Source organism: Danio rerio, chromosome 7, assembly GCF_049306965.1.
Source record: "Danio rerio strain Tuebingen ecotype United States chromosome 7, GRCz12tu, whole genome shotgun sequence".
In the NCBI taxonomy this organism is placed as follows: Eukaryota; Metazoa; Chordata; class Actinopteri; order Cypriniformes; family Danionidae; genus Danio; species Danio rerio.
The window spans coordinates 20,067,501-20,086,904 of NC_133182.1; the positions used below are offsets into that span (position 1 = coordinate 20,067,501).

General features: G+C 36.3%; 1 protein-coding gene across 11 annotated transcripts in view; it reads right to left on the minus strand.

Annotated features, from left to right (window-relative positions):
- Positions 1 to 19,404, minus strand: part of acap1 (ArfGAP with coiled-coil, ankyrin repeat and PH domains 1) — a 101,989-nt gene that overhangs the window by 30,737 nt on the left and 51,848 nt on the right. For 6 of the 11 annotated variants that reach the window (XR_012382463.1, XM_073906811.1, XM_073906807.1 and 3 more), the window contains 5 exons: positions 5,433 to 5,490; positions 2,927 to 3,046; positions 2,163 to 2,216; positions 1,957 to 2,015; positions 201 to 384 (listed from right to left, as the gene is read on the minus strand). Coding sequence is in view for 8 of the 11 variants with exons in the window: in XM_073906811.1 (XP_073762912.1) it covers positions 201 to 384; positions 1,957 to 2,015; positions 2,163 to 2,216; positions 2,927 to 3,046; positions 5,433 to 5,490 (475 nt within the window). In the remaining 3 variants the exon portion in view is untranslated. 11 annotated transcript variants of the gene reach the window in all.

Consider the following 19,404-nt stretch of genomic DNA (forward strand, 5'->3'; position numbering starts at 1 on the left):
TGGGTCAAGTATCTCCGAGCTCAGGGTTCTCTCCCGGGACAGCATGCCAAACCTGCTATTAAGGCTAAGCATATCTAAGTGGGAACTCTTGAAACTGAATTTGTGCTGTTTATGTAGAGACAATAATGGACTCGTTCTTAAAAACTGAAGGTTGTTTTTAAAAGATTGCATTTTTTTTATATGTCCTTGTAGTTTTTTACCTGCAACACATAGTCCAGGGCTCCTGATCTGAAGGCTCTGCGTGCGATCAGCAGGTTATTGCTGGCCTCCTCCACCTCATGCTGTTTTCCGCGTGGTGCCTGAGCGTTCCTGCTGAGAGCCGCCTCCAAGTTCTCACTGCTACGCTCAAACTCCTTACGCACATCCTTAAATCGCTTCACATCACTTCAGGGAGATACAGGACATAATATAAACAATAATGCCCTGAATTTTACATTTTACAACAGGTTACTAAACTATGTTTGCAGACCAACATTTTTGGTAGAGCGCCCTCTTAAAGAGATAGTTCACCCCAAAATTTAAATGACTTCATCATTTATTCTTACATTTTTGAATTTTTCGGGGTTGACTATTGCTTTAAAAGTAAATGTGGAGGTTTTTACAGTGATGTCATTGAACAATTTTTGTTTGTTCCCTAAAATACCTTCTTCAAAGAACCATTTTTATAGCACAGCCTCATTGGGAATACATGCCTAGGGCTTTATTTTTTAACAGAAATGTGCTTCAGCATATGTTTACCTACAGTTTCTGAGTAAAACTAATATTTCAGTATGACACGCACAACTTTTCTTCCTTTTTGCACTATGATATTTACAGTGACATATTATTGATGGGTAAAGGGTTGTTTTTTTCTCACCGTTGTTTGCGAAGCACCAAATAAACATTACAGAAACAGCTTAAATGGATCTGTGATCTTTAATCCAACACATTCACCTCCCGGCCTATCTCCTTATTAATGACTTTCCTGGTGTGGTCAGTTTGCTCAGTAGCTCGCCCTGTGGGTGAGCGGGTCAATTAATTCAATTCAATTCAATTCAGCTTTATTTGTATAGCGCTTTTACAATGTAGATTGTGTCAAAGCAGCTTCACATAAATGGTCATAGTAACTGGAACAGTGTGGTTCAGGTTTTAGTGTTTAAGTTCAGTTCAGTTCAGTTTAGCTCAGTTCAGTGTGATTTAATCATTACTGAGAGTTCAAACACTGAAGAGCCAATTCATCAATGCGTAGCTCTACCAATCCTGAACCATGCGAGGCAGTGGCGACAGCGGAGAGGGAAAAAAAAACTTCACCTGATGGGAGTGAAGAAAAAAAACCTTGAGAGAACCAGACTCAGTTGGGCACGACCATTTTAATTTCTCCGCTGGCCAAAAGTCTTGTGCAGAGCTTCATTCGCCGTGGTTTAGGCTGGAAGATGCTTTTTAAAATACTATTGGTTGGGTTTAAAGAAGGGGGAGGATAGAGGTCTGGGTCAGTTGGTCAGTCAGTTGGTTAACAGCGGCCTCTGGTGGATTTACATGAGAGTAGCAGGTGCGAATGGTACTCACGAGATTTGATTGAAATTTGAGATAAGAAAAAGCGTACACAGCGGTCTCTGGCAGATTGGCAAAGAAAAATAAATAAATAAATACTGCCAAAAAATGTAGCTCCTGAGACGTTTTGTTTTCTCTAGTAATTAATATGGGGGTTTTTGATGTCAACACAAGCTGCAAAGAAGCATCGCAGAAGCAACATATTTCACGGTTCACAAAAATGTAGCCCTAATTACATATTTCCAATGAGCCTTGGTTGATTGTTTTAACCAAGTGTGAAGAACATTTTAATCATCTCAAGAACCTTTAACCACCATAAAGAATTTTTTGTGCAATTAAATGATTCCATAATTGATAATAATTTTTCCTGAATGCCATGTAACTGAAAACTAAAATGCCTTTAGGAAAGAGTAAAAAAAGCCTTACTCTTTAACAAAATTCTGTAGCTTCAACTTCACATCCTTCTGCGTGGTTTCGATCAACTCCTGTTTGGAGAAACACAATTCATGGAATGGGAGACAGGCCAAAAGCAAAGGGAAAACAGGAATACATCCCCATAACAGATTGTTGGCACTTACAGTGGGTTACTATAGTAACAGTGACAGTAAAAAGAAAGGAAGAACTCAACTCACCTCTTGAGCACTAACAATGGCTGACAGCTTTTTAGAAAACTTTTCTAAACAGTCCTGAAATAAAGAGAAGCAGCTTCAATTAGATGTTTATTAACTCTCAATCATTTTCAATGGTTTCAGGATGTTTTCTTTTCCAATTTTACTTTCAATCAAGGAAATGTTTTTTTGCTGAAAGATTTGGGGTCAGACAGAATTTCAACATTTTAATATATGCACATATTACATATTAATATATGTATATCTAGGTGCAGAGCAATATTATTAAATATTGCAAATAACATGAAAAAAAAAAAAAAAAAAAATATATATATATATATATATATATATATATATATATATATATATATATATATATATAATTTTTTTTTTTTTTTTTTTATATAAAACATTAAAGTCTATTCTATCTTTTCATCTTTTACAATGTCTAGGCACACATTAACATTAGCTTTACTAATTTGGGCAAATATTTCTTTCCAAACTAAGGTAAACCTCAAAATGTCATGAACATCTTCACGTCTGATATTTGGCACTGAAAATTGTTGTCGTTTCACACACTAGTCAGGAATCTGTCATACAGTTATGACTGTGACAGCACAGGTCTGCAACATACAATTATGCTGTATCACTTCCTTCTTCTTTTGATTAGTGATCACATACACACATATACTACCTCAAGTATCAGTTAGTCCTAGTGACTAACCCTGCGTGTGTTTCTGTGTACAGTAAGTGATGCTAATTTAAAATTGGTCTGTTGATACACTCACCCCCATAGATCGGTCCTCAGAACAGTGATGTCCCAGCTCCTTCAGGCCATTTACAAAGCTCTTACTGTTCTGGCAATAGGCACGGCCTGTTTCCAGCATAGTGTGACACTGCTTCACCAACTATGCAAACACACATTTTTTTAAGGATGTAAAATAATGTCATATTATTCACAACAGAATATACATTTCATTTAAAGCTTTGGTAACCAAACAAATTATCGCTGAGACAAATTGCAGGCCTCTGTGATCTGAAAGCATTCGGTCTGATAAACTCGAGGGAAATTGTCTTGGATTGTGGTTAAAAGCTTTTCAATTAGCAATTCCTCATTGCAGTTCCTCTGCAGAACACTGTATCTCTTCACAAGAGAGTGAGAGAGAAGAGAGGAACAATGACTTGGTGTCAAATAAAGCAATTGAACATGTGAAGGTCAAAACAATGACATTCAATATTTGGGATGCTATTTTACGGCTTAATGTGAGGTTCATTCTGGTGTGTTTTGAAAAATTAGAAATTATTTTGTTTATGACATAGGGGTGGGTGATATGACCAAAATTCTATTTCACAGAATGAGTGATTTCATTTCACTGTTAAGATATACACTCACCGGCCACTTTATTAGGTAATGCAAATTTCTAATCAGCTAATCACATGGAAGAAACTCAATGCATTTAGGGTATGTAGACATGGTCAAGACGATTTACTGCAGTTTAAACCGAGCATCAGAATGGGGAAGAAAGGTTTTGCGTGACTTTGAATGTGGCATGGATTTTAGTTACAGTCAGGCTTGTCTGAGTATTTCAGAAACTGCTGATCTACTGGGATTTTCAAGCACAACCATCTCTAGGGTTTACAGAGAAAATATCCAGTGAGCGGCAGTTCTGTGGGCGCAAATGCCTTGTTCAAGGTGATAGAAAGGCAACAGTAACTCCAATAACCACTCGTTACAACAGAGGTATGCCAAAGAGCATCTCTGAACGCACCAATCTTGCGGCAGATGGGCTTCAGCAGCAGAAGACCACACTGGGTGCCACTCCTGTCAGCTAAGAACAGGAAACTGAGGCTACAATTCGCACAGGTTCACCAAAATCCGTACAATTGACCTTATTCTAAAATGCGGAAGTGCGCCTGTTTTCGCGATTGTCTTAGAACTTCCGATTCAGTCGCCTATGGGAGAAATGACTAGGAATAATAAACGGCAGAAAATGGCCAAACTACTTGCTCAACAAACAAATGTTTGCATGACTACACAGACCAAGTAGCATAATATAATAAGAAAATATTAAATTGCAACATCAAGCAGCGTAACGAGCAGTTGTTAACCTCAAAAAATGAATGGAAGTGAATGTGACCGGAAGTCGCGAGACAAAAAGATTCAAATGGCAGCGCCCACTCGACAGCTGAGAATAAGGTGAATAGAAGATTGGAAAAACGTTGCCTGGTCTGATGAGTCTCCATTTCTGCTGCAACATTCGGATGGTAGGGTCAGAATTTGGTGTCAACGACATGAAAGCATAGATCCATCCTGCCTTGTATCAACGGTTCAGGCTGCTGGTGGTGGTGTAATGGTGTGGGGGAGATTTTCTTGGCACACTTTGGGTCTATTAGTACCAATTCCCATGTCCATACCTTTATGACCACAGTGTACACATCATCTCAGACTGAATCATCTCAGACTAGTTTCTTGAACATGACAATGAGTTCACTGTACTCAAATGGCCTCCACAGTCACCAGATCTCAATCCAATAGAGCACCTTTGGGATGTGGTGGAACAGGAGAATCGCATCATGGATGTGCAGCTGACAATTCTGCAGCAACTGCGTGATGCTATCATGTCAATATGGACCAAAATCTCTGAGGAATATTTCCAGTACCTTGTTGAATCTATGCCACGAAGGTAAGATTGGTGTCAGTAAATAAGTCATACCTTCTTTAATTTATTTTATCATTATCTCAAACAAGACTAAGCATTTTATGACATAACTTCATATTATCCGTATATTTTGCTTCAGCGCCAGTTCAGCTAAATCATATGTAAACGTGCACCTTAGATTGCTGACCTTATATTACTATGAGTGCTGCAGTCAGCACTACCCTCAGTCTCACTGCACATGACTTAGCCAAGCTCAATTATTAACATGTCACAGTACACATTAAAAAAATCTGTTACAGTCAATGGCAATGTATTCAGTGGTAATGATATTTAACGTGCACAAGTGTGAGGAGTGTTTACTGCACAAACACAACTGGGCATCACAAAAGTTGCTATATTGTTGCTTTGTTTAGAATTGGTACTAAATTAATGCTAGGTGAATACATACTCTCTCTGATAATCTGCTGTCATCTAAGAGATATGTTTTTCCCCAGTTTCATCATGGCAGGGGGAAAAACTCATGTCTGAGCACTTAGAAGAGCATTAGTAGTATCAATGCCAGTGAAGGAATGAGTTCAAAACCTAGTGGAAGTGGTTTGTTCATAAGTACTTGTGAATTGCAGCATTTCCTCACCTTCTCGAGTCTTGTCTCCAGTTCACTAACATTGACCTCCACCTTCTCGATTTCTGACCTGTTGGATGTAACATACATTTTCAACAAACAGAGCTGATCACTGAGTGTTTACTTAGCATAAAACATTGGTAAGTTAATAAAGCGAAACAATTTTGAGAAGTAGGTTACACTTGATTTTAAAGGTTTAACTACTGAGTAATAGTAATTACATGTACTTACTATATAGCCATGGCTAGAATGTGGGTTAGGTTAAGAGTTAGTTGCATGTAATTTTGCTTAATTACTAGGGATGTAACGGTATCAGAATTTCACGGTACGGTAATACCTCGGTATGAATGGCACGGTACGGTATTTACTGAATCATTTACAGGAAAAAACAAAACTAATGAAAATACTCCAAAAAAGTGCCAAAAGTGTCAATGACATACAAATTAGCCATCTATCTGTAAGCTTTGAAACAGGAACTTCAATTTTTCAATTTTAATAACAAAAAATTATTAAACCATGTAAAAAAAATAAAGTTACAATTTAGTATTGTTGAAAACTCATCACATTCAACATTTAATCACTCACTCACTTAGATAGAGATGGGTTTTAAGGAAAATTATCATATAACTATAATCTGGTAAAAGCTGGTATCTCTGGGCATTTACAATGTCCCCTGCAACAGAAAAAAAACCCCTCTCATTTGGGACTGAGGTTTCTGGGACAGAAATATGACTTGGCCCAGGTTGACAGCAGTGGGTAACATTGTGCATTGTCTTTCCCCCACTTGAGAGGACAAGCCATGAGTGAGATAGAGGTCTCTTTGCGGTACAAGTCATTAGCCCCTTTCACACATACTGACCTTTCCGGAATATTGCCGGCAATTTTCCGGAAAGCTTGTATGTGTGAACAGGTCCTTTTTGAAAATACCGGTAAATTCGTTCTGGCTATTTTCCGGAAAGAGAAGTTGTAACATTACCAACATTTTGCCGGAATGCTGCGCTGTGTGAATGCAGAAGGAAGATTGCCGTAATAAGCGCGTGCACGTCTAGAACGTGCTGACGTGAGACGTCTGCTTTAGCCAATCACAACAGTCAGACGCATTTACGTCCGCGCGGTTTGTGAGGATAAAAGCCTTTGAATATGTTTCCAGACACATTTAGCTGCTAGAAGTTAGTCAGATCACGTTTATATGTTTTTCTTAATGGCAACTGTGTAAATAATCATCGATGAGATGCTTATGATAAGCCGTTGTTTGTTTACCTTCAAGCTTTGCGTGTGCCTGTGATACAGCCTGTGAGCGCCTGCACACGCACATATTATGAACATCTCGACATGCGAAAGTGATCCTGCGAAAGTTGTTCACAATATTGATCATCCACAGAGTTTGTGATGTAGTCAAATGTTTACAAATACTAGCGCAGCCGTTTAAAGCTCATTTGTGGTGAATGATGTCAGAATTTACCGATATTTTGGAATGGATGTGTGAATGCTCTTTTCCGGAAAATTTCCCTAACGTCCTCGCCTGTGTGAACAGCGCTTTTTTCAATATACCGGTAAAGTCTTTCCGGAAATTTTCCAGATATTTACCGGTATCACTGTGTGAAAGGGGCTAATGTCTGCATCAATCTGAACAGTGTGCTGTGTTCTGCAGTCCCCATGACTGTTATTAGTCGTATTCCCCAACTTGTATTTCACCACAGTCTGGCAGTGCCTGCATACCGTTTTTTTTTTTTGTCTGTCACCTTTTCTCCTTTCTCGTATCTTTTTAGAGAGAAACCGAAATGTTTCCACACATCCGATTTAAAACCCGCTTTAGGTTCGATCATTTCCAACTCTTTTTCATCCCTGCTACTAGCAGCACACTCCATTTCCGCATTACTGGATCTGTAGTGACAACAGACTACAGGATGATGTCAAGGATGATGGCCACGCCTGGGCTGATGGGAATTGTAGTTTCCGCTACCTCCCGTTCGCTTCATTCGCCTGAGAAAATTTTCTCAGAAGACCAATAGTTTTATCGAGTCATGCGACAACGGTAATATTGAAAAAAATTGCTATTGCGGTATTACGGTATTTACAATACCGTTACATCCCTATTAATTACTTGTAATAACTATGGTAAGTACATAAAACTTGTGTAACAAGGACACCTCAACAGAGTTCTACTGAAAAGTATTATTTCATTAAGTAGGGCAGTGTGGCCATGTGACTTTTGTGTATATGAAAGTCTATATTGTACATATCGCTGTCAATGTTACACTGTCCTGTTTTTTTGGCAGTATGTTGTTGTATATTGCACTGTCAATGTATTTGCACTGTCTGTATTTTGCACTGTCGTTGTATTTGCACTGTCTGTATTTTGTACTGTCTGGAGCAAGCTTTTCACTCATCATAGCACACATGCTGCTGATGATGTGACAATAAAAGTGATTTGATTTGATATAAGTATATGTTTGCTTTTCTGTCTTGTTACCGTACGTTCACACCGAAAGCGGCGAGAGCGTCAAAGTAGCCGGAAGTCATTCATTTTCAATGAGAGCCAGCGGCAAGGGGCAGCAAGGAGCAGCGCGGCGCGTCTTCGCCGGCGTGAGCGTCGAGGAGAGTTGAAATGAAGTCAACTTTATGGTAATGAGCTATGACGCGGTTCGGCGGCAAGCAATCAGAATGAAGACGTCCATCGATTGATAGCAGTTCAGAGAACACAGACCTGTGAACTTTGGTTCTGACCACAGTTGTTCCCAAGGGTTTGATTATTGCGGTCGCCGGATTTCCAATTATTTACAATTTTTTCCTACAGGAACATACATTAAATAAGTTACTGGCGAGTTACTGATGTTCATTAATGATATATAAATTTATCTTAAAAAAGCGGGAATCTTACGCGATGTGACAGTACAAAACAGTACTGCTGCTTCAGGATATTTCAGACATATGGACACATATTGGATAAATAGAGCAAAGCCACGACACACGCAACTTGATCTTCCATTGTTGTATGAATTTGATAAGAAGTGCGCAACATTTTCACGCTAGAAACATGTTTTATGCAGGAATGTAACTGATATGCTGCAACGGCTCCTTTAAATATGAGATCAATGTAGCGAGTTTTGACGCTCTCGCCGCAGGAGCTGAAGGCAGAGAGCGTTGTCGCCGGGGCGGCCAGAGCGACCTTGGACGCTCTCGCCGCTTTCGGTGTGAACGTACGGTAACACATTTATTTTCAACACACAGAGCTAATGTAGCTCTTTAGAACACAGCAAATTAAAAACACGATTTACTTCAGCATAAAACATAGTTACGTTAGTAAAGGGAAGTATTAAGAGAAGTAGGTTACACTTTATTTTAAAGGTGTCCTTGTTACGGTATGACAATTCATTTAACTACTGAGCAATATCAATTAATTACATGTGCTGACTACAGTATATGGCTAGGGCTAGAATATGGGTTAGGTTAATAGTTAGTTGCATGCAATTATGCATTATTATTTGGAATTACAATAGTAAGTACATAGAACTTGTGTATTATTAATAAAGTATTATTTCATTAGGTAGGGCAGTGAGGCCAGGTGATGTGCGTGTATGAATGTGCATATAAGTGTATGTCTGCTTTTCTGTCTTGTCAGACACAGGACAAAGCAAAATAGCACAAGTGTTAGTGGTTTTCCACTTTTGCACCAGTACAGACAGACTTATGGTACAAATGTGATGCTTATATTCAGAAGCTCAACATTTTACTTTCTAAATGAATACAGAAACTGATAGACATAATATTACAGAATAAAATGCTCCAACTTTTATAAAAGAAAATAAATTGCAGAAGGATTATAAAGTGTAATAGGTGACACTTTATAATAAAGCCTCATTGTTAAACATTAACGCATTAGCTAATAAAGCCACATTTGTTACAGCAGTCATGTTAATGTTAGTTAAAATAATAAATAATAAACATAAAACAAATCTTTATAAGTTAACAGCTCCAATAAATAAAACAGTTATGCCTTTTGATTTTAATGGGTTGTTAGACAGTACTAATAATTAACATCAACCAAGACTTATACACACTTTACAAGTATTTTTCATCATATTTGTTGTTTAATTAACTAATAGAGCCTTTTTGTGAAGTGTTAACACTTAAAATCAGACCATTCTCTATCAATATCTCAGGCATGTCAAAGTCCAGATTAACATGTGAAATTGTTTATGGTTTATATCAAATAAATAGCCTGTTAAGTCTTTAAGTAACCAGTGCTGTGATGAACACTACTGCAAATGCAACAATCTGAATACTCTTAGAATACTCTGAATAATCTAAAAGTTTAAATAATAAATGATCATTCACTGCTTTTTGAAGTTTCCACAATAACAGTATCGTGCATGTTCATAATCACTCTATATTACAGAATATCAGCACATCTATTTAGGACGCACCTAAATTTGTATAATCGAAAAAAAGATTTTTAGCTTTGGGTTTCATTCAGATGACAAATCTCAAGCATATTATACTGAGAATAACATGTTGTATTAATTTGTTGTATGTCTCATAGGGCTGGGCCGTTAAAGGATATTATATCATATTTTGTTAATAACAATGATAAGCTCTAGACTTTTTTACTCCATACTGATCTAAGAGTCAGTCACACAGCAGAAATGTGCAACAATGGGAGTCTAAAAGTGTGTTGATATTAGAGATGTACTCAATTTTCAAAAACTGATAATTTTTCGGCCTAAAATATGTTATGCCATTTAATGGACTCTCTAATTTTTGTCGCTTCAGGCATTTTTGGGGTACTCTTTTAAATCTGGAACTTATATCAAAATGTATATTTTTATCGTTTAATATGGAAAATATTTATTGAATTATTTTTGCAGTATTTCCCAGCCCTAATGTCTCCTACAGTAGCAACAATGTGTTCAACAGTTGGGTTTTGGAAGCCAAAACTACATTCATGCTCCCTATAGCTTCCATCAATATTTAATGTGAGCTCTGAGGTGGTTAATTATTGTGCATTTTCTTGCCCATATTAATTCAACCTGAAAAACTATTGTGTTTCATGGTGGAATTCATGCAGAAAAACTACATTACCCATGAAGCTACCAATCAGATAGTCATATCAAGCAAAGTGCGACAAAATAGATCATTAGATCAAATAGTTCTTTAAGCCCCACCCACAACCAAAAAGCCCCACAAATTATCTAGAAAGGTATTTGTATAGTATCTATGCATATTTTATAGTAAACTTGAAATACATTGTTTCTATAGATACAACCAATAACTTTCATTTTTTAAAGCTGTTAAAGGTCCCATGAAGTACTTAAATGTCAAAATCAAATAAAAATGCATATTTCAATCAAAACATTAATAGAGGGTGGGACATAGAGTAGCCCCTTTTTAAAAAACAGCCAATAGTGTTTTGTTTCATCACCGCTCTGCCAGTGAGAGTGGTTGAACTCAAACTGAGAAGCAAATGTGAAGCATCTTGAAGGAGGCGGGGCATGTCAGATACTAGAGGGCATCTGATTAGTTATGATGTGATGAGAAACTGTAGTGTGAGGTGACGTGAAAAAAACTGTTCACCCATTTAGTGACAAACTACAAGCTTTACATTTTTATATCAGTTTATATCTTCTAAATGCGATTTTTGTCATTGTTTTGGAGCACATTAGCTTATACATATCCTAAAAACAAATAATACTGACACTAACATCTAAAAAACTCTGCTTTACTTTAATGGGACTTTTAAGTAAAGGCTTATTTCCTTTGTCTGTTTGTCCAATTTTTTTCATGGCTTATAACAATAAAAAAGAAAAACGAATGCTTAAAAAGTGGGAGGGCACTAATTATTACAATATTTTCCACTGTCCAGAAAATATCGATATTAGGGCTGGGCGATAAAATTGGTATCGGTATTTATTGATCAAACACCATTGTCAATAATCCTAAAAAAAAGTTTGGTATGAGGTTTCAATATGAAGGCGATTTTTTGAAATGTGGCTGCTGAGTGCGCACCTTAGAATGATTGCCAATAAGCTTAGGGTGTAAGTTTATCGAATCCAATGGCATTTTCCAGTTGCACCTAGTTGAATAACATCTGAACTTTTCCGAATGCCGCCAGCGCACCGCGATTCATGTAAATAGAACTAACCAATCTGCTTCATGCATTGTATGAAATATACACATTACAGTAATAACGGCCGACTAATTACCTCAGACAAACACAGCGCATCCAAACACTGCAGTGCTTTTTACTTTTTTTACTTTTTCGGAACTGCAGCAATGATTGTCCTTTTGTCATCCTCTGAGAAAATGGCTGATGGTCGCTTAGTTACTAGAGACGCCAGGGGAGCGCAAGAGCAAAGCCCATTGAAAACGGTCAAGAAATCCACACGTTCACCCTTGTCACTATAGGTTAGAATAACAACACATGCAAAAATGAGTGCAGTATAGCAGCAGTGAAGAGATTGTTAAAAAAAGCATGTAAGGATGTCGCCACTGTGGCTTTTTGGTTTCTTTTTTTGTGCATCCCAGCCACTAGCAGCCGATTTGAAAGGGTTTTAAGCATAGGGGTAATATAGTCATTTAATTTCACAATTTGTAATGTTGCAGTATGTATTTGAATAATGATGGTCGGTTCCTTTACTTGAAAGCTCAGACTTGATTAGCATAACTTGTTTTGTTTACAGAGTTTGAGGTTTACTGTATCATTATTAATCACACCTTACACATGTTGATCTACATACCTTTACTATTGCACACACTTTATAACATTTTATTTGTCAAGTTTAAAAGTCTCTCGAACACTTATGTTTATTTTATTATGAAAAGATCAGATTTTTTGTTTAAATATTTTTGTTTTTGACTATAAAAACTGTTTGCCTTAGTGATGTAAAATTAAATAAAGTGGTTAAATAACAAATAAATTATATTGTTAAAAATATTTAATAATTATCGATATCGAATGATATGGGAGATGATATTGTGTTCATCTTTTTTGCAATATCGCCAGCCCTAATCAATATTATATCATCATATGACCAAAGAAAACTTGAATCATATCTAAGTAGTTAAATTAAAGTCTAAACAATTATTTTATTCTTATATGACTAGAAACCAAGAGATAGACCCGGAGAGCCTTGCAAGTTGTGCAAGTTAGTTGTGTTTCACCACAATGAGTCTGCCGTTGTGTGTGTGATCCTTTTGTATGTGTTTCAGTGCTTCTCTGTAACTTTTTACAAAAGCTCCATGCTGCCTGTCGTGTCTTAAAAAGTCGCAAAATGCCTGAAACCCTGTAAGCCTCACCTTGCACACTCATGATAAAAGCAATTATTCGTTTGTGCAAAAACCTGTGTGTTGAAGAAAAACTTTTCGCAGAGATCCACCCCAAAAACACACTTCCTGTCTCCTGTTTATCGTTTCAGTATCTCTCGTCTCACTTCCTGCTCCCCCACCACTACCGAGCTGCTACTTAGCAACCGGAGGCAGCCGCAGTCTGAAGTAAACGAGGCCTCAAAATTGTTTACGTCAGTGGCCTTCGTACACCTTCATACGCAATCTCGTTTTTTGTATTCAGTTGTTCCCATTATCTAAAGGTAAAAAGAGTGCACGCATGTATTGATGTAGACAAATTACACATTCTGTATGTTTTGATCTTCGTATGACAAATGAAAAGGGATATTGTGTGTTTATGCAAGTCATTTTCAGAGTGCTGATGACCTAATTTTTTGAACTCACTACACCCTCCGAGTCTGTTCCCTCTGCAGCCACTAAAACATGGCACTCAGACTTTCCATTATGCTGCCCACTAAGCCTACAGCCAAACCGAACAAAGAAACTTTCACCACAAGCTGCATGTAGTGATTTTTAAGACAACTGAATTCCCAACAAAATCATCTATTAAACTAGAGTGGATCAAGCTTTCAGATGCCATGGAGCCTCAAATAAGACCATGAGGGATCCCCATCCTAAAATTTAATTCATTTTCATTTCTATAGCTCTTTCACGATGTTGATTGTGTCAAAGCAGCTTAACATAGATGAAGTTCTGGTAAATTGATACCGCTGCAGTCCAGTTTTTACAGATGTAGTTCAATTTAGTTCAGTTCATGTGATAAAAACACTGAGGAGCAAATCCAACGATGCTAAATGTAAAAGGCATCTTGTTATAATTACCCAATTTATCCTGTGAAATACCACAAACTGGTTTAAAGTATTAAAAAAGTAATTAAAATTGAGTATTGTGTAGTTACTCTATTACTGTTACAACACAATTAATGCTCATAGCTATTGCTGCACGGTAGTTCCTGTTATTTACACATGATGCAGTTTTACGTTTATCTTAATTTCATTTCGCATTCATTCATTCATTCATTCATTTTCCGTTGGCTTAGTCCCTGATTTATCGGGAGACGTCACAGCGGGATGAACTACCAACTATTCCAGCATGTTTTACACGGAGGATGCCCTTCCAGCCTACATACAGTTGAAGTTTAACGGAGAGCAGATTTTTTCAACACATTTATAAACATAATAGTTTTAATAACTCCTTTCTTATAACTGATTTATTTTATCTTTGCCATGATGACAGTAAATCATTTTTGGCTAGATATTTTTTAAGACACTTCTCTACAGCTTAAAGTGACATTTAAAGGCTTAACTAGGTTCATTAGGTTAACTAGACAGGTTAGGGTAATTAGGCAAGTTCTGCAGACTATCAAAAACTATAGCTTAAAGGGGCTAATAATTCTGACCTTAAAATGGTTTTAAAAAATTAAAAACTGCTTTTATTCTATCTGAAATAAAACAAATAAGACTTTCTCCAGAAGAAAAAATATTGTCAGACATACTGTGAAAATATCCTTGTTCTGTTAAACATCATTTGGGAAATATTTTAAAAAGAAATAAAATTCAGGGGGGATATACCGCGGTTTGGAAAAGTCAAAGCTTTAAAAACAGTCAAAATTTTCTTCTATACCATTCCTAAATTATGTGTACGTTTTTTTTTTATTTACTTTTTTTTGTTTTGTTTTTTTAGGTCAGGACAACAGCATCTCCAGCAGAAAAGATCTCCAAAGATGTCGTATTAAATTGCAAAGAAATCTAATGAAGAAACTAATGAAGACAGCAGAAGTCAATGATTCATTTGATTTATTTAGCCTGACTTATTTACTGCTCCAAAATATTTTAAATGCTTCTCAAAATAAAATACATTGTGTTTAAAGGGGGGGGGGGGGGGGGGGGGAGTTGTTGTTTTTTACCCAAACATTTAAAAACAATGAATCTTAGAGAAGTAATCACAATACCGTGATATTTTCATTCAAGGTTATCATACCCTCAGAATCATATACCCATACCTATGTATTTATGTATGTATGTGTGTGTGTGTGTGTGTATATATATATATATATATATATATATATATATATATATATATATATATATATATATATATATATAGTTTTTTATTACTTTGTAAAGTTAAATCAATTAGTTTGTTTATAGCATATATGTAATGACATTTATATAGTTTAAGTTTTATTTTTTTATTAAATTATTAATTATTTTTATCTTTATTTTTACATTAGTACGTTATTTTTGTATTACTTTAGTTCAATCAAATTAGTTTGTTTCACATGACATATATGTAATAAAATTTATTTTAGTTTGATATTGTACTTTTTTGTCAATTAAATTCAGAATTATTTTAAGGTTACTATGCTTTTCCATGAAACATTTCCACAACCCCATAGGGACTCCCTTCCAGACGAATTAACCTCTTTCACTGTCCACCACAGAGCCAGTCAATCCTCATCCATTCATTCTGTCTACAGTAAGTCAGTCAACATTTGAAGTGGATCAAACCATTTCATCAAAGTTGTCCGAAAATCAATCAGGAGAATTTTAAAACATTTCATCCACTTCAATGTTGACTACTGTATCTGACCAAATTCTTTCCAGTGCAGTTTACCACATTTCACGCTGATCGGAAATCAGCCTATTTCACGCACTCCCCAGCCAAAACCGTTGCGCTGCCCTGATCCCAGAACTGCTGGAAACAACCCTGCTACGTCATCGCTTGGTGCACATGCCAGTGAAGTTTATCATTATAATGTGCTGCATGTGACCAAACTACAAGGATATATTAACAGCCTGCAGTAGATATTTCTGTCGTCTTAACAAAAGCTTACCTGAATCGCGGGGAGTCTTTGAGACACTCTTCAAAGTCCAGTTTGACAGTCATTTTGAGGAGTTAAAAGCAACACAGATGATGTCTTATGAAATGTCTTAATTCCACACAGCTCAAATTATGTAATCTGTCCTAAAAGAGCTCCTTCATGCGGTGAACGTCCAGCCCTGTGAGACCAACACTGTGAACAACATCAGGAATCGCTCAGAAAAGATGAATTAAACCAGCCGTTTCCATTGGACGCTTTCGGTATAAATATCAGTCGGGTGTTGCCTGGTGAAAGCAAAATAAAAACATCGTTTTAAATCAAAACCACGTTTATTTATTTTTAGAAAGCCTCAAAAATAATATTATAACTGTACTAAATTTATATAAACACAAAATAACGAGTAGTGATCAAACAAATATATCTAGTGCATACCAATAATTACGGCCTCATCTCTTCCTAAATGTTCAAGCGCAAGATGTCATTAAAGACTCCAGGCTTCGCGACTGCTCCATTTATTAGTCCATAGATTCGTATTTCATGTATCGATGTGTGTTTCGGCTCATGTCCTTTCACGTTTCCCCTGAGAGACTGAAAACTTGTTCGCACTTCGCAGGAGAACTTTTTTTCCGCTCTTGAATTTGCCTCAGTTGGTCCACCCCCCTACACGAGAGCGCACTGTATTTCCGGGTTTCTGGTGTGTATAATTGAAGCATGTTTGTCTGTTAGCTGCTTTAAAATAGAGATTAGGTTAACACTAAGGCTATTCATAATGGTAGTTGGGTGACCAGTGTTCTAAAACTGAATAAATAAAAATAATAATAATCGAAATTATAATAGTTTTGTCTAATTTCAGTTTGTTATTAATTTCAGAAGCCATGAAAATGAATAAACATCCTTCCACAAGCTAGTTTCAGATCAAGCATTTCTTTCAGGAGTGTTCTCCAGACTTTCTAACATCACGTGTAATCAAAACCACACTGCTTCTGTCACTATCAGCTAGCTTATCCATACTTGTCCTGGTTAAACCTGTTGTTCACATGAGAAAAAGCCCCACCTGACAGCAGTGAAAAAAATCAAGCCAAAACCAAAACACAAGCAAAAGCTGAGTCTGAGTCAGAGGTGTAACCTTAAAATAAGCCCATGCAATTGTACGCCCACTATAACACATGCAAATGAAGCCTTTACATTCATTCTCTCTCTCCCTCTCTCTCTATCGGTGTAAACAAAGCAGTATCAAGTAGGATACAATAAAACACAAGTATTTTTTTTACACATTTCAGAATAGTTAAATAATACTTTAATTATAGTGCGATCATCCTCAATAAAATGAGAACAAAAAAGCTAATTTGGCAATTGTAATGAGGTTAAAAGGGGTCTTTTGTCAATGTGACATATAAGTGATAAAAGAAACTCATCTCTACCCACAAGCTCACCTGTAATACAAATTATTTACCTTTATATCATTTTGTTAAACCTCTAGATGTTAAAGGCAACTGCAGCATCTCACAATTCAGAATTTTTATGTAAAATGTTTTATTTATTTATACTTATTTTTTTATTCATTCATTTATTCATTTTACTTCAGCTTTGTCCATTTATTCATCAGGGGTCATCACACCGGAATTAACCGCCAACATATCCAGGACATTTTTTTCACACCGGAAGCCCTTAAAACTACAACCCAGTACTGGGAAACATCCATACACACTCATTCACACACATACATACACTACGACCAATTTAACTTATTCAGTTCACCTATAGCGCATGTCTTTGAACTGTGGGGGAAACCAGAGCTCCGGGAGGAAACCCACGCGAACATGAGGAGAACATGCAAACTCCACTCAAAAATGCCAGCTGACACAGCCGGTACTCGAACCAGCAACTTTCCTGCTGTGAGGCGATAGCACTGAGCCACCATGTCACCCCTATTTATATTTATGTAAATAAATAAATATAATTCAAGAGTTCACACTTAGCTGATGATTGATTATAAAGCTTGTTTGGCATGCTGTCCCAGGAAAGAGCACTTCTTGATTAATTCTGAGAAATAATTCAGTTATTTCACTGAAAATAACATCAGAAATGTGAACAAACCCATAAATGTGTAAAAAAAAGTTTGGAATTCTGAATAAAGTCATAACTATGAGAACATTTAACTTTAAATTTACTTCAATCTTTTTGTCCCATAGTTGTGAGTTTTGACACACAATTTAGACCATTTCCATCTGAATTTTGATGGAAAAAACAGAATTTGACAAATTCAGAATTGCAAGTAAAATGTCAGAATAGTGAGATAAATGGTCCAAATGAAACCAAATTTAACTTTAAATCCTGTAGAGAAACTGTAAACTCTAATGAACTTGAGATTTGCTTTTGGGGATTAATATAAAGAAAAACATCAATTATGAGTCAAATAAGGTCTGTAGCAAACAGAACTTGACAATACTTGAACGTTTTGTTATATATAAACCGCACACATTTTTACCTTAAATGTTCCCGTACAAGTACGCATTTCAATAATAGGCCTTTAAAAATAAACATGCTCCACAATTCATGTTTGCAGCATGGGTGTGTGCAGTTTACATGACGTAAAGTCAATTGTCAGTAATATTTTCAATTTATATTTACCAATGTTCTTTTTATCTACAAAATGAAAAAGAACATTTCTAGTAGTCTGACTGTCAGCCTTTCCCAATACAAACACTTGTGGTCTTGACTACTTGAAAGGGCGTGTACTCAACAGAAAGATATAACCAAAATTTCTGTTAATGGCCTAAAAATGATGGTTAAATAAGCAAGGCCGACACAGGTCCCACTGCCTGCTCTACCAAATGGTTGACCATATTTTGACTGTTTTAAATGATGACTGTTAAAGTCATTTAAAGAATGACTGTTTTAAACAATGGCTTACACACAGCATTGTTGGTTAACAAAATAATTAAACAAATTTAAACCTGTTGTGCTACTACACTTGATTTTGTTTTTATTGTAAAACAAAAAACAAGAAAATCACGTTAAATGAAAATCTGAAATATTTTATTGCATACTTTAAAAAATATAGATGATTTAGTGTTGAAAAATGTTTTATTTTGATTATGTTTTTAAAATAAATTGGTCTTATACTTCATATTGTCAGTATATGTATCCATTCTGGTACTTTTCCCATAAACTGACATATCTACCCTTTGTTAGAGGTTAATATTTTAGAAATTATGGGATGAGTTGAAAAAAATCCATTGAGTGTGTTAACTGACATTAGGAGTTAGGAATGCAACTCGAACATTTTTTTTTTTGGTGGGGCAGTTAAAGGGTTAACACACACTAAATCCACACTATCTCTATAATACTGTGGACTATTTGAGTACCAGTATGCATTCAGGAACTCAAATCACAAGATAAAGTCGCAGTGTTTATAACGCTTAAGTGGACAGATCAGCATTAGTCTAATTTGTGTTATACAGGGATGACTGAACAACATTTTACAACCCCACCACAAATATTAGCCAAATCAAAGGTTTCTAAACCCAATTGGGCCAAATACAGGAAATGTGTCATGTAGACAAGTGGTCAAGAGCAGACCCTGCAAGCGTATTGAAACACAGGGCACTGTTATCTGATTCAGGTGAGTTTTGACACCCCTGGGCGTGTCTCTTTTGTAAACTGAAATTGTTGGGTCCCATGTCATCCACTTTCAGTCATTCTTTGCCATACAAAACAGTTTATTGTGCTGCTTGAGATTAGGAACTGGAATTCCCATCATATTTTCAATATTGTCTCAATTTCAATGACTCCTTTTACTCAAACACTTTTTTT